At 39.9% G+C, this 16,711-nt stretch overlaps 1 protein-coding gene across 6 annotated transcripts in view; it reads left to right on the forward strand.

Moving 5' to 3' along the window:
* Window positions 1–15,446, forward strand: part of Chn2 (chimerin 2) — a 220,403-nt gene extending 204,957 nt beyond the window's left edge. For 3 of the 6 annotated variants that reach the window (XM_019208057.2, XM_019208053.2, XM_033757474.1), the window contains exons 5-8: window positions 2,426–2,503; window positions 4,338–4,475; window positions 6,226–6,331; window positions 8,866–15,443. In XM_019208057.2, coding sequence (XP_019063602.1) covers window positions 2,426–2,503; window positions 4,338–4,475; window positions 6,226–6,331; window positions 8,866–9,037 — 494 coding nt within the window. In that variant the 3' untranslated portion in view covers window positions 9,038–15,443. Of the gene's footprint in view, window positions 1–2,425; window positions 2,504–4,337; window positions 4,476–6,225; window positions 6,332–8,865 lie in introns of all 6 variants that reach the window. The other 3 variants (XM_010628292.3, XM_010628291.3, XM_010628293.3) reach the window with 3 other exon arrangements.
* Window positions 15,447–16,711: the final 1,265 nt, after the last annotated feature.

The following is a 16,711-nucleotide window of genomic DNA, read 5'->3' on the forward strand; positions in this document are numbered from 1 at the left end:
AAGTGATGGTGATTCTTCTCCCTGAGGACTCACTCATTTAATCTCCCATGGTAAGAAATGCCTCCCGTAGTGAAAAGAGAGGACCTTGATGGATGCTTTGGGATCTGGTGAAGGAACTGATAGAAAGGCTGACTAGATAAGAAGAGAGGAGAGGTGTCCCAACTGTGGATGAAGGACTGAGACAAGTGGCCCTGGAGCTAGCTCTTTGGAAGACTCTGCAGTTCGGGGGCACAGCCAAGGACAGGAACTGTGCTGCTCTGGTGAAGACAGAATAGCACAACTCCTATGAAATAGATAACATAGCATGACTCAGAAATTATGCCAAGGGGATCAAAGCAAAGGGATTGGAGCTACAGATAGTAGAGGACCAAGCCTGCAAGTAGTAACAACCTAGTAACAGGCTAGGAAAAGGTCACCTGACCCATCTTCTGCTGCGTGACACCACTGCCAACATGGCCTTGAGCAAGTTCTTACTCTGCTTAAATATCTGCTTCCTCATCTGTAGAGTAGAAGCAATTGTACCTCAGAGAGTGGTCATGAGGATTAAAATAAATTGACATGTAAAAATGACCTAGCACAGTGCCAAATATACAGGGCTTGACCTGTTATTTCTTTTTAACTTTTCTTGGAATAACCAACTCCCCTAACTCCACCTCCAAACCTGTCTAAATCTGTATCCAATAATCTATAGCCAATAAGTGTCATTGTTATTCCAGAGACCCTGAACAATAGTGTCTTTTAATAAGATAGACATCTTCAATAGATAGAGATCTTTTTATCTCCTGTGACAATCCAGGTAGTCAGAAGTAGTTCAGGGTTAGTGAGCAGTTACCCAATGCCAGGAGCACAGGCCCTGCAACTTGTTCTTTGTCATGCTTGAGGGCTGCCCTCATCTGCATGACTGTCATCATCCTATCTGCACTGCAACCAACAAGAACAAAGTGCACGCTCTTCCCTTCAAGGCCACAGCCCAGAGACTGTACCCACTGCTTCTGTTCTCTGCATTGGCCAGAACTGAATGGCTACTGCAATACATGGTTTTCACAGGCAAAGGTCCCATTAAAACACAGGAACGGAGAACAAATCCTGGAAGGAGAGATGGCAGATTCTGTTACTCTAACAAACTCCAACCCTTCCCCGGTGACTTCCTTCACAGACTTGTTCCTAAACAAGACTTCCCCAGATACTCTCTTCTATCAACAAGCAGAGTTAGTTGCCCATTTCCATCTGCTCCCATAACTACATTGGCCACGCCTCTAGCAGTCTATCATCCCACTTTACAGAGAGGAGCCTTCACGCAGCACTATCTAGAAAAGGTGACACCCAAGTTGCATCTTGTGGGCTTCCTTCAGTTGATCATCGGTGGCTACCTGTACAACTGATCTGCAGACATAGCAGCTGATAACAACTAAGAATGCCTGTCATGGTCACAGGACGGATGAGGGACAGTGTCTGACATGTATTTGTTGTCTCTGATGCAAACTCATGCAAAGTCTTGCAGACAGCAGATAGTATACAGTCAATAAATATTTGCCAAATTAAAAATAAAAACAGGAATATGTCAGTTACCAAGAGTTTGACATATTCTACTACAGGGCAACATAAACTACTTATTTTTGCTATAGCTACAGTTCTTATAGCAGCTAGTTTTTGACATACAAAGTCTGAAACCTGGTCCTGCATTCCTTCTGATATTTTTCATTGTGTTTGTGTGTGTGTGTGTGTGCATGTGACAGACAGAGAGAGTAAAGTGATAAGTTTAGAACATATCCTGACAAATCAATAAGCTTGAAAAGCAGAAACTAAGTCCTTTTTGGCCTTAATATATAATGACCAAGTTTATAAAACCAATAAATAGAATTTTATTTTTCTACATGTTTGTATGATCAGTTACCCAAAGGCACAGCAATGAAGTCATTCATACTGAGTTATTCAGCATAAGGTCTTATTTATTGTTACTCCTCAAAAGCTATAAAATTTAGATTTTTCTAGCATATTACACACATTTGCCTAGCACAGTACCTCCTACAATAGACAACATGGCTTAAGAAGATGCTTGGAAGAAGGGAAAGGCGCTGCCCAGCAGTGAAATGGTTACCCAGAGATCTGAACGAAAGAAGTAGGGGACTGTGGTCAATGAGAATCTTAAGTATCAGGTTGTTTAGCAAAGCCAGACCAGAAGAAGACCAGGTCTCATTGAGATCTCCACTCCTAACGAACAAATGAAGACAGACTCATGTGGAAACTGGAACTGACAAGTCCAAGTTCTGACGCAACAATGTGTGATATATAAGATCACTAATGATGTTTTCTTGTTTCCTGATTGCGCATAGTACAATGTGAAATTGGAGTCTTTTATTAGATGTCTCAGGAAGCTGAAGTTGAAGTCTCTCCCTCTGTCTCCCTCCCTCCCTCTGCCCCACAGGATTGAAGTCAGAAGGCCTGTATAGAGTCTCAGGGTTCACAGAACACATTGAAGATGTCAAGATGGCATTTGATAGAGGTAAGCATGTGCCTCTTGAATGCAATCTGACTTATTCTCAGCAGCCTTCATTCAGAGTGAAAACAGGGTGTCAGGACTACCACCGAGAGTTGTTTTTCAGAAAGCTGAGGAATGATGCTTTAAAAGATCTCTCCCTTCTGCCTCTGGTGGAAGTGTTTCCTTACATGTTGCAGACAGGTAACCACATGAGGAAATCGGTTTAAATGCTATGTGAGTGGGCAGCCAGTCCACCTGGTACCAGAGCACCCTTCTGCATCCCCATGTCAGGATTCCGCTGGTGTCTCTTCTCAAACCTCCAAATCAGGGAGCGGAGGATGGGTGAGTGAGCGCTCACACTGAAGGGAGGGGAAGCCAGTAGAGTTTAGCAGGCAACTCCTTTGCTCTTTGTGATGGTGACTCACAGTGTCTAGTGCACATTATCTCCTAGGGCAGTGATTAACCAAACAGAAGAACTTGTCCAGAATACAGATCACTGTCCTCAGGACTCATTCAGAAAGCAGCACTAGCCTAAGAATCTGTATTTCCAATGAACAGTCCAAATTATTCTGATGCCCTGTCTTCCTGGATGGAGCTTCCCTGGATAACATGGTATACAGGGTCTTGAATGATGCAGCCTGCCTGTCTGATCAGCTCCTGTCCAGTTGCTCTTCTCTATTGTTTTTTATACTCCAATGCTCCTGAAATACACCTTACCTATTGTTACAAAGAAGCACTTTGGCTCACATTGTCCTGTCAATCTGGAATGTGTACCTCTCTGCCTGGCCAACAAATTTATATCAAGAGTTGAGTGTTTTGTCTTTCATGAGACTTCTCTGATCACCCCAAGCTGTTTCATTGGCCCATGCCCCTCTGTGTTTTTCATCTGTTTACAGCACAGCATCCCATTTCTTTGTAATTGTTAAGTTGCATATCTTAATCCCGATCTAATTAGAACTAATCAAAGGGGTATCTCTTTTCTTCTTTGATTTACAAAGGCTTAACGATACTTGGCATATCGTAGATTCTCAATAAATATTTGCTAAATATGTAAATAAGGGGATCAATATGACATTTCTGCTTCACTTTTACTCTTTTCTGTACATCTACAGTTTTTAAATCTTCATAACCAAATTTGCCAAGGCATTTGTTCTTTTAATTCTCCACACAAAAGATATTGAAACATTTTTCTTATCCAAAACTTTTTAAAAACTCATAGTCTATGATAGTTAAAATGGATTGGTATTTACTAATGGTAAACTAAAAAATCAAGAATGTCTTGAGATTTATTGTAAAAAGTAGTAAGAGATAACCTAACTGTACATGAGGCAAGTTTGAAGTTCACCATATCGAAGCCCTCCTGGCCAGGAGAGGAAGATTCAAGTTCAAAAACAACCTCAGTGAGTGTAAAAAAGATAGTAGAAACTGAAAGTCTTCAATAATTATTTTCTTCATGTGACCTTCAAATCCAAGTCCAAAGAATATTGATGGAGATATAGTAGATCTTTGATGGTTCCTTTAAATTTTCATATAAAGTTGTTATTCTATTATGACTCTTCATGTCTGCAGTATGAATTACTGTGCCAAATTTCTATCTGGGAAATTATCAGGGGCTGGGAACCAAAGAACTATTTCCTGTCTGTTCCGTTGCCTTTGTTCCTGCATGTACTCTCAGACCCTACCCAACTCTCACCAAACTCCTGTTACTTTCTGCACCTCAGTGTTATTAGAAGCCAAAAAAGAATTAGCTGAAGCTTGTCAGGTAGCAATCACCATTGGATTTTTCCCCTTTCTGTGCAAGCTTCAACCTGGTGAAAGAAGGTCCTAATTAGAACTTGGATCATTGACTGTTTTTCAGATGGGGAAAAGGCAGATATATCTGCCAACATCTATCCAGACATAAACATCATCACTGGGGCTCTGAAACTCTATTTCAGAGACTTACCCATCCCTGTCATCACTTATGATACCTATTCCAAATTTATAGAAGCAGCAAGTAAGTATGGAAGACTAATTTTTCATTTGCACTAAACATTTAAGTACAATGTTTTTTACCTTAAAATTAAAACTCAGAAGATTTTATTGCATGAGTGCTTGTTTTGCCAAATCAGAGGACAGCAGTACAGTCATTAGAGAGCCAGCAGAGTGCACCAGCTGAGCTGGACCAGTGCTAAGCCAACTCCGAGCGCAAAAGCTGGGTACCAGGCAGTTCTGACTTTCTTCCTTCCTCCTGAAATGAAGAGAACCAGCTCAGCCAGGCCTGGTCAGTTAGTTATTAAAAGTGTGAATATTTTATATGTTCCCCAAGGAGAGCTATGTAGATCAACTACTTTCATCCTTTAAGCAGAATCACATAGTAGATTCATTGAGGTTCATCCAAGTCTTGCCAGTGATGTTGTTCAAAATTAATAGAAGGCCAAGGATATTCTGTAGCAAGTTCTATGCTAGGACCTCTCACCAGTGTCTTCTAATTTACTCTTCTCATCTGTCCTATGAGGCAAATGTTCTATCATATTTTACAGAGGAAAAAGCCAGATGTTGAGAGCTGATCTCATACGTCCAGGAATGGACCATTAGCCTCAGTTGCTCATTCAGGGTTCACCAAGCAGGCTCACTGCTGTAAGCAGAGTGTGACAGGCAGAATGTCATGGGAAGGGGCTACGCTTCACCCAGGAACAGATGACAAGAAAGGAGAGATTCAGATGCTGAGATGTATGACAGAGAAGTCAAGTTCACTTTGAGAAACTTTTTTTTTTAATTTTAGGGGTTTTTAAAAACCTTTAAGGCCAAGGATTTAGCTCAGTAGTGCTACTGCTGGCCTCACAAGCGCAAGGACTCAAGTTCGATCCCTGCTACAAAACAAAACAAAACCCTTTAAAGGTTAAAAAGTATAAGTGTGTGCTGTTGGATACAATAATAAGGTGCCTGACAGGAGGAAACAAGGGTGGGTTGGGATTTGTACATGGCATATTTTCCAGATGAGCTATGACCCTGCTCTCTGATGAGAACATTCCTTCCTGGGTTCTGGTAGCCCTAGATGAACAAGATTCCAACAGCATGGTACCTTCCAACCCAGAATAAATAGCTGGAGGGTTTTCTCTGATTATATACCAGTACCTATCAGAGACCCCAAATCCAGAAGCACCCACTCTTCCTCCAATTGTTAACATGCCCGGTACCTATTTCCTAACCTGGACTGAACACCAGGGCTAAGCCTGCCAGTACTTTAGTAACAATTGCCTTCAATGAAGGCTGAGTTAGCCAGCCTGTCTGCCATCATCCTTGCATTGCAAAATGCATTCAGTTATGGAAGCCTGCCAGGGAAAGACTTATTTGACAGAATTAGGGGCACACTCCCTAAAGTGATAGAATTAAAATTAGAGTTTACGAAAGTGGGACCTCCAGCAAATCCAATGTTCAGAAGACATAAAAAGCACATGCACAGACTGCATGTTTCTTCACACTGTAAGCATTCTACTGGGATACCAGTTCCGGGAGGGCAGGGACAATGTTCAGCCTCCAGCCACCCATAACATTGAAACACAATAAGTATGTGATACTTAGCCTCAGACTCTTTCTGGAATGAGGCAAGATGCAACATTAATTTCTGTGAAATAGTACCTGAAATTGCATGAATGTATTAGATTACCTTCCTCATCTGTGGTCAAGACAGAGACATTGTTACTTCTCTGGATGCTCTAATGTCACAGCTCTGTGCTAATACTTGTTCTATGTGATCTTTACAGAAATCTCCAATGCAGATGAGAGGCTGGAAGCAGTCCATGAAGTGCTGATGTTGCTGCCTCCTGCTCACTATGAGACCCTGCGCTACCTAATGATCCACCTCAAAAAGTAAGCAACACCTCCCTTACTCATCTGCCCCTCATCTGCCCCTGGGGCAGTTAACACATGAAGAAAAGTTGACTACAAAGTGGACAGATACTCTGTTTATAGTGGACTGTGCTACCTTCCTAGACCTGCCCCAGTCATAGCTGCTAGAATTCATGCTCCATGCTGAGATGCTTCATGGGCTTTCCACAGGGTGTGGGTACTCTTATGGGCCAGGACCGAAGGAAGTTGAATGTCTAATCCAAAGAAATGAATCTAAGTAGGTGGATCCAGAATCCACACTCTGTCTTTACTGCTTATACTCCATACCTGAACATCCCAGTGATGTTCTGATCTTCTTGCTATTCACCCGGGTCTCAGACTCCTGAGCCTGTGATCACTGATTTTCCTGATGTGTGAGTTCTCTGCCTCCAAGGAACAAATTGCTCCCAAGCTTTGTATCTTAAAACAATAAAAATGTATTATCTCCCTCATCTGTAGGCCTAGGATCAAGCTGTGGCTTAGCTAGGGACCTCTGGTTCAAGGTCCCTCATGGAATCGGCCAGCCTGCCGTCTCATCCGAAGCCTTCATGGAAGGGAATCTCTACTTCCAAGTTCACTCACTGGTTGTTCCAGGGTTCAGTCCTTGAATGCTATTGACCTGAAGGCCAGCTTCCTCTTTGACTTATGCTGGGGGCTCTCCACAGGCAGTACACAGAATGGCTTCTGGCTTCCCTCAGAGCAAGCAAGCAGGAGGATCAGGAGGAAAGGCTGTATTTTTAGGAAATGGCATCCTATGGCTATTCCTGTGTTTTATGTGTTAAAAGGCAGTTTCTGGGTCTGGCCCTTACTTACAGGAGTCCGGGGCCCTCTGAGAGGCCTTCTACCATACTAAGTTACCTAGGATAGAGCACAAGAAGCAGAGACAGAAAATTTTAAATGTTTACAACACACTAGAACTCCTGACTCCAGACTCCTCTCTAAACCCTGGATCCCTTTTCTTTCCTGTACATTTTAATGAGCTTGATGAGTTGGTCTTTGAATGTTGGAGGGATCAATGTACATCTGTGTGTCTCTATATTTCTGAAATATACATGACAGCACCCCATTCCTGGATAAAGTGAACCAAAAGTTGTCTATATTGAACAAATTACAGATCTACTCAGCAAGTGCAGAACCAAGTTGAGAATACTGTACAAATGCTAAGTATTTTGGATTTTGTTTTTCTGCCTTATTATGACTGTTGCTTCGACCAGAGTGATCAGAGAGGGTAACAATATAGTTCAAAAGAATACCATTTTGATTAATCTATTTAATGTAAGAATAGAGTACAAGTAATTTTTGGATAGGTAATTGACTATGAATATCACCCTAAGCTGTTAATTAACTGTAAATTATTTCTTTTGTGACGCCTGTCCACTTGTTACAATTTGGGAGGCAAAGGACCAGTATCACGAAAAATGCTGGACTCTCACAGATAAATTGTAAATGCCAATAGTTTCGTATTGTTATTGTGATGAATTTGTTTGTTTGGTCAGATGTGGTGTCTGACTTCACAGGAAAAGGTAAACATTTCAACAGTCAAGAATCTCCTCTTTTCTACCTTCCTCTTAGCTTTACAGCATGAAAATGATTCAAACTGAGTTGACCTTCCTAAAATAATACTAAGTGGCAAATCCTTATTAGTGCTAAAGGAATAAACAATTGGCCTTCAGTGCAAAACCTACACACATTTTAATTGTCTTTATCTCTTTGGAGAACCTGTTCCTTCTTAGATCTATTATGAGTATTCTAAAATCTATGTTTCTGAAATCAGGAATCTAAGAGATAACAATTTCATTTTATTGGAAAAGTAGTAAGCCAACTTTGGGGGTTTGGATATTATTCTTAAAGTCTCTTCAGTTTTTGTCTAGAGATTAAAAAGACGATTTTGAATTCCAACAATACAGACCTCATCCTAAGGGAACTAGAAATAATATCTAACTGCTTTCCTGTCTGGCTACATTCCAGCCATTCCCCTGGCCCCTGATAACTGCCTGGCTCTTCCTAAATGCACCACATGACAACCCATTCTATAAGTAACCTTTCTCCTCTGCTGCCAGCCCTGCCAGCAGAAGGGAGCCTGCTCTTAGTCCCACTTTCCAGCTTACAGACTAATGGGAAACAATGGGAAAAGAAACTTCTGTATAAAAGCCATGATGGTACCATGGGCCAGTTAACAATCTTCTGTTCCTTCAAACCAGTATCCCTTAAATGATAGGTCTGTGTTTAGTAAGTGTCTAGTAAGGAGGACCGATTTTCTAATTTTTAAAATTGTGTGCATACTCAACTTACATAACACATTCATTTCCATTGGCTGGTGGCAATTCATCAACTTAAAAAGAAAACCAAATCAGAAAATTACCTTTTTAAAAAACGCCTTTCTGCTATTCTGATTCTCAGTTTGCTTTTGTAATTTTCCTGAACCAGGAAACCAGGATGGTGTTGGGTCTTACTCAGTATGTAAATTCATCCGTAAGTCTACACAATGTCTCTGTCTATCTATATCTGTTTTTCAGAGTTACTATGAATGAAAAGGACAATTTTATGAACGCAGAAAATCTGGGGATCGTGTTTGGGCCCACCCTGATGAGGCCTGCTGAGGACAGCACCCTTACAACCCTCCATGATATGCGGTACCAAAAGCTGATTGTGCAGATTTTGATAGAAAACGAAGATGTTTTGTTCTAGTCCAACAAGGAAATGGGCTGAATGGCCCAGCCCCATTCTAGTTGACAGATCTAAAGGAATAAAAACATGTCTTACACTTGATTTGTTTTTCAAACAAGTGACAGAGTTTGCTGGACCACAGTGGATCGCTGAGTTGGGAACTGTGTCTCATAGACATGCCCTCCTCTACTCGAGAACAGGGTGAGGGCAAGCAAGCCCCAGCCTTGGGTCTTTTGCTGTGCCTCATATGTGTGTCTGTTTTGCTGGAAGAGTGATTAATAAATCTTTCTTTAACTTATTAAAAAACAGTGTAGACCTTTAAGCTTCAATCTTATCAGTAATAAAAGGGAACTTAATTCCTAAAGGTACTTGATATAGTTATACATTTTCCACTCACAGAAAGAAGACAATTCTATACGTTAAATGTTAAATGAAACCTATATTGTAAAATGTATTTTTATTTCTCCTGCAAGAATGTTATTTTATTTTAGCAAATAGAACTCAATGCAGTGCATTGACTATTATCCTGTGTACCTTGTTCTGCGTTCTTGCTGTGATGCCCTGAAAGTTTGACCACAAATGCAGTATTATCCTGACATACCTCTATCCTTATTAGTCCTTTTCAATGAAATTTCACCTGCCACATGTGTCCCTGCTTTTGATGGTTTTTGCTCTTAAGCACTAGCATTCTGCTGTCATGTAGTATAGGTTTATAGCAGTTATAGAATGGTCTGAAATATCCACAAATCGTCTTTCCATACAAATTTTGTGAATTCCCAACATATGTCATGAAATTGGTGACTGCCTTCCCAGATAATGAGTGTGTAACCTAGAATGTGCAGAATGTGGTCATTTTATGTAAAATAATTTAAGGACATTGGATGTATCTGGGCCATGAAAAAAAAAGTTAGCATTTTTTCCTCTTTTCAGCTAAGCACTCCAAATTCATATGTTAATTACAAGTTGAATTTTTGCCACATTTGTGTATTGACGAAAAGCAGCCCTGCAGAATAATTTTTGATGTTTTTCATTTTTGTTTTATAAACAAACCTATTTTTAAAAAGTAAAGAATGAATAAGGTTGGTTTTTGCTAAATATTTGTTCATCCTTGAAAAAAAGTAGTTCTGTATGAAAAATAATTTCATATGATTTTATTGCTATAGGTTCATCCTGTTGGTTATATTTATCTCCGCATGAGCCTTTCACACCAAGATTTCTATATTTTGTAACATAGGTAAAATATTTAAAACATCAAAAACTGTAAATCTAGATTTTTTAAAAATCCAACTTCTATGTCTTTCCCTGATTGTCTGAGATGAGTCATGTAACTACTCACAAGTCTTGTTTTGGACTGACCGGAAGAGATGTGCCGTATGTGGTGTGGTGTGAGAGGAGGTGCACAGTGCAGCTGTTGTCCTGGGAAGTCCCCAGGGCCCTGCAGATGAACACCATTGTCAACTGGGGGTCAGAACCGTTCAGTCTGCTCCCTACTATTAGCCTTCCTCCCAGCTGTACAAACTCATTTGTTGTAGCTTATGTACTTCTTGATACTGTCAAAAAAATTATCTGGAAATGGTTTTATTTTGTGAAGTGAACAATACTTTGTAATTTATGATAGTGTAAATGGAAGCAAAAGCATTACATGTATTAAATTCTTCTGTCTATCATTTTGGAGTATGTTCAGAGAAGTGATGTCTTCCGGTAGCATGGGGAGAATCTTTAAAATCTTCTCGGGGAGATTTGGCAATAGGATTTCTATTATTGTCAAGCATACAAGAAAGTAGAAGCAGCCCATAGTACCCCCATCTTGCTGTCCCTCGCCTCCACCACCTTCTTTCTAGAGAGCCCGCTTTGAGGTTATAAGATTCTGATGATCAGCTTCACCTTTGGAAGACCAGTTGCACTTGGAGAGGTAAAGAGTTTAGAGAGAATCAACGTTGGCTGCTTAGAGAAGCAGAACAAGGATTCTGGAGTCAGAAATTCCCAAGCTGGAACTCTGGACCTGCCTGTTACTAGCTGCTGATGATCCTGGGAATGGGTTGCCTTATTTGAAAAAGCATAGATAACATTTTAAATGAAATCATGATATAAAGCAATCAGTATTAGTTGTTTCCCACTTTTTCAAGAGTGATTATTTAGAAGGGAAAAGGATATAACATGAGGATGGTGATAAAAGAAGCATGAGAAGACAAGGATTTGTCTCTGGTTAAATCCAAGTCCATAGCATATGAGGGAATGTTATAACAAGGCTCTATAATGTGAAGTGAAGTTCACTTGACTCCTTTTCTGGAACGTGATTGCAACACTTGATCCCTCTGCCTTGCTTTAGTGTGAAACCTGCTCACCCATGCCTATCTCCCACCATCTGGCAGCCTGACATGGCTCCTCTTACCTGGCTTGCCAGCCCTGTCACTGGAGTCACTCCGATAGACCATAAAAGACCCAGCCGAGTTCCCAAGAACCCACAATTAGATGGTCCACAAGTGAGTTGTGGCCAGTGGGACAGGGCCATGATGGGTGGGAGAAGGAGAGGATGCAGCTTTTCTTTCTCCATTCACTTAAATCAACATTTCAGAGGGAGGGGGATGTGAATCTAAGAAGGAATTGTGGAGAGAGCATTGGGAAGAAACACACCATACACTTGAATGATTACTGGATTGTCCCGACTACTGAAAACCCAAATCAGGTGGCTTATACATTCCCATGCTCCAAAACAAGCCCCAGTTTATAGCCAGTCTTTCATTTAAAAATGTAACAGTCGTTAGTTTTCCACGGATACTTGTCCATCAATATTAATAGGCCAGACACTAAATACTTCGAGGCAAGGAACATGCTTATCTCATGGGAATAATTAAATAATAAGTTTAGTCTGGCGGGAAAGAGGAAACTGTGTTAAGGGGAATGTGGGCTACTAATATTTTCCGTTCTAATAGACATTTAATTATGGAATGCTTTTATATTTGCAGAAAAGTTGTAGAGAAACTGCAGAATTCCTACATTCCCCTTAGCCACTTTCCCCTAATGCTAACATCTTACATAACCACAGGATAGCTGGCAGATCTAAAAAACAAGCATTGAAACCTTACTCTATTCAATTCTAACTTTACTGAGATTCCATAGGTGTTTCTCCTGCTGGCTTTTTTGGCCCTAATGGATGTCAGGAGACAGATCACACTATCTGATTGACACTTTTAAAAGATGACTTACCTGATTATGGGTCCAGCAAAGAAGATGTGAGCAGATGGGAGTAGTGAGAAGAAATGCAGCGAGCCACTGTTGTGAGCCTGAGATGATGGTATCCTGGGTAGAGTAGGAGCAAGGAAGAAATAGACAGAACTGGATTATATTTAGGAAATACGGCTGCAAAGTCTGGTTTAGAGATTGGATTAAGAAATCCAGGCTGGGTCCCAGATGGCTTAATTTGGCAACTGTGCAATAATTACTGAAATGAAGAATATATACAGGACATCTGGTTATTGGGGAGGGAATGAAGTGGAAAAGGTGGGACATGATGAAATGAAGATACTTGTGAAATTTCCAGGCAGAGGTCTTTCGTGAGAAATTCCCTGGAGAGAATTGGGCTAGACATGGATTTGGAAGTGAATTACTAGAGATAATAATGGAAAACATAGTATTATATAAGGATACTCAGGAAGACCGAAGGGAGAAATACAGGGGAGGCCACACTCAGAGTTCTCTGGAGCACTGACACTCAGGCGAGAGAAAGAGGAAGAAGAAAAGGCAATGTGGCCCCCTTGAATATAATAAAATATAGAAAATATCACAAGTGCAGTTCAGAAAGAGTCTCTCCAGGTTTGCTTCACAATATTGTTACATTTAATTATTCTACTTAGATTTATTTTGCTACATTCAAGGCATCGCATTGGACCTTGTACTTTGGAGAGGTGTGATTGGTTAAATGCTTTAAAAATGCAAATAAGCCAGTGCTATGTCTGAGTGCCTGTGTCCCCCTGAAGTTCTTTGTTGAAACCTAATCCCCAGTGTAATGTCATTTGGAGCTGGGACTGTGGAGGAGGTGATTCAGTATAGCTGAAATTATACCTGACCTGAAGATGGATCTCCCTTTTTCAAGGTCGTTGGATACCTTAAAACAATCAGGACTGTTTAGAGGGCAAAGAAGAGAGCAGCAGCTTTGCAGCTTTGTGGATGTTGTTCAGATTTCCAGAGGCTGCATAAAATATTTTATACCCATCCAACCTTCACTCAATGTCTCAGGTCTTCATAGCCCCCCCCATAACTCTAGAGCCAACTATAATGTAATATTGTCTAATCGATGATCCTCATGAAGTACCTGGCAGCCAAGGTCCCTGCTGAACACACCTCTGACTCTGCCATTCAACTCTTCAAAATCTTGATCTCTGCTATACTTGCACCACATTGAAAGAATTTTAAAATTCAGAGAAAATTTAAGGCCTTCATCTGACTCTGATCAGATGTGCTTCCCCAGCTCCTACCTGACACTGTACCTGGCACACAATAGGCACCCCAAGCTTTTCTAAATTAATAACATATTTTTGTACAAATAATATCCCATTTTGATGAAATGAAAGAGATGAATTCTGGACAGGAGAATCTGGAAATGCATGTTTAGTCATTTAGAGCTGTGCTTCACATCAACCCTTCAATTTTTTTAAAGGCTTGTCCTTAAATGGGGGCTTTTCCTTTGGAAGTAAACCCCCTTAAATTAGGTAACCTTCACCATATTCTTTCTTCTTTTATCCAGTTGGAATGGTTAACCCTTAGAACAACTCAGCTTAGAGAACCTGAAGATTAGTAGCAGGATACACAGATAATGGTAGCTTCGTTGGTCTAGAATCAAGAGCAGTGCAGAGAGGAGGTCAGGTGCTGGGTCTAGACATCATCCTGCTTACATCCGGCTCTATCCCTTTCTCCCAGTATGGCTTTTGGAAAGTTACATTAATTTTTAAGCCTTACATTCCTTGTCATTTAAATAAACTAATGGCAGTTCTGATTCTGCGGAGTTATTGTGATGGTTAAGACAATCTAGGGATGACGGCAGAGTTTCATTATAAGAGTTTAGGGTACAGAGTAAACAAGCAAATGCTTTTCTAAAAAAAAAAATCAACAGCTTGGAGAAGCATTTATGAGAACACGTTAGCCATAATTATCCTTTATTTCAATCTGTAAGTCACCTCATTTATTTCTCTCTAACAAATGAGAAAGTGAGAGGGATTTTAGCCGTTTGCCTTGCTGGCCAATTAAAAGTCAAGGCACACTTGACTCATGCAGAGGTATGTGGTGGAAAGACAGCATGGGGCCTAGAGCCATGAGACCTGGTTCCTTTACAGATGAGGCTTTTAAGTCTGAGGTTCAAATTTCTCCCTTTGGAAACGAAGAGTAATGGCTGCCTGCCTGCTCAACTCATCAGCCGCATGGGGTTGTCACTAAGGCAGGTGGCACGGGAGCAGGTGTGGAGCACTGTTAAGCACTCTGACACTCAGCACCACTCTCTCCCCATCTCCCTTAATATTGCACAAGACCGTGGGGGGTCTGTATACCTCCACAATTGCTCTTCCCCTGTTTGCTCCTGGTCAGTCACATCCACTCTGGCTTGGAACACTGTCAACAAATCTGAATTATCCCCAAGATCCAGTAAGCTACCTGTTGTCCTATAACAAGTCCCTGCTGTACAAATCATGATCTATTACCAGCAGCCACGGTCTCTGATGAAAACACCTCTGACTCTGCCATTTGACTCTTCAGAATCTTTATGTCTGTTATACTTGCCTCACACTGAAAGAATTTTAAAATTCAGAATAAATCGAAGGCCTTCATCTCATTCTTTTTTCCTGCTTCCCATTCCCCGGCACATTTCATACTACTCCTAAATATGTTCAGAGTATACCATGTTCTATAGAAATGGCACCATGTCCCAAGTCTACGTTATTCTATAGTTGACTTTTTCTCCTCTAAATGATGTATTGGAAATGTATCCCTGTTCATTCATATAGACCTACTTCATTTTAACTGTCCCAAACTGCTTCATTATGTAACTTATCCTTTCTTCTAGTGATACATGTTAAGTCATTTCCTGCTTTTCTATTGATAATCACTGTTTTCATGAACATTATCTTAAAGTCTACATGTACTACAAATGGAACCGCTGGATCCCGGAGAATGTAGACCCTCAGTCTTGTTATCGTTAGCTCTCCAAGGTATGAGTAGCAGTTCATCTTCTCACCAGCAGTGTTTGAGAGTTCCTGTTACTCCCAAATCCTTATCAATACTTAGCATTACCAGACTGAAATGTTTTTTGCTAATCTCTTGGGTTAAAGTGTTATATTTTGTTGTAATTTGGATTTCCTTAATTACCATCTTTTATGGTTTAACTCTCATTTAATTGTTTTTGTTGTTTTGTTTGTTTGTTTGTACCGTGGATCCAACTCGGGTCCTTTTGCTTGCGAGGCAGGCAGCAGAACCACTGAGCTAAATCCCCAGCCCTTTAATTGATTTTTCTATCAATTGTTCATTCATAAATTTACCATTTCTCTATATCTACCAATATGTCAGAATTCTTTATAAATTCAATGCTACTTCTTTAAATTCATTTGTATTGTCTTATCTTCTTTCAGTAGAGTCAGTCTTTTCTTTTATAGTTTGTGCTTTAGGTACCTTACTTATAAAATTCATCCTAACACCCAAATCATAAAGATATTATTTATTTTTATAAAACTATCCAAGTTACACTTTTTGTATTTATGTATGGAATTATGATGCAAGGTCATAGTGTCAATTATTGAATAGAGCTATGAAGAATTGTCACTGAAACGTGACTAGTCCAAATCCAGATGAATTTTTAAATGTGTAAAAATATATCCTGGATTTCTAAGACTCAGTACCAATTAATGTAAAATATGTCTATAATTTTATAATGATTGCATGGTGAAATAATATTTTAGATATTTGGTATTAAAATATATTGGTTTTTTGTTTTGTTTTGTTTTGGTATCGGGGATCAAACTTGAGTCCTTGTGCTTGCGAGGCAGGAGGTGGAACCATTGAGCTAAATCCCCAGCTCTGTTAAAATATATGTTAAAATGTGTTTCACTTGTTTCCTTTTACTCTTTAAAATCTGGGTACTAAAAAATTTTAAATGGCAAATGTGAGTCACATTCTATTTCTATTGGACAGCTCTATAATAAATGTATCATTTTTCTCCAAAGAAAGCAGAATCTATTTGTCATAGATGGAATTTTCATCATTGCCTAGGCCTGTCTTTGGACTCTGATGTGCAAGTCATTTATCTGCCTCTGCATCAGAACCAAACAGTCTTAAATGTTGTGGCTTTATAATGTCTTGAAATCATATTTCTGCTCTTGTTCCTTTGCTTCTAATTTTTCTTTGTTCTTAACTGGTTGCTCTCTCTCTTAGGTACTCGAAAACCACCTAGTCTAGTCTTCCCATTCCCTCACTCAAAAAAATCTATTAGAATTTTAGGGCATTTTATTCCCATTTGGAGAGAGAATAAACATCTGCCTTCAAACAACTATTGTAGTGTTCTCATTTTATTTGGGTCTTATTTTGTTTTCATCAATAGCATAATTTCCTACACTTATAGTTTCTCTCTCTCTTAAAATATTTATTTCTATATTATCTTTATAATTTTAAATAGATTAGATACTTCCAATACACTTTTTAACAGATTATTACAGA

The sequence above is a fragment of the Fukomys damarensis genome, unplaced genomic scaffold (genome assembly GCF_012274545.1).
Source record: "Fukomys damarensis isolate Sample0158 unplaced genomic scaffold, DMR_v1.0_HiC HiC_scaffold_4, whole genome shotgun sequence".
In the NCBI taxonomy this organism is placed as follows: domain Eukaryota; kingdom Metazoa; phylum Chordata; class Mammalia; order Rodentia; family Bathyergidae; genus Fukomys; species Fukomys damarensis.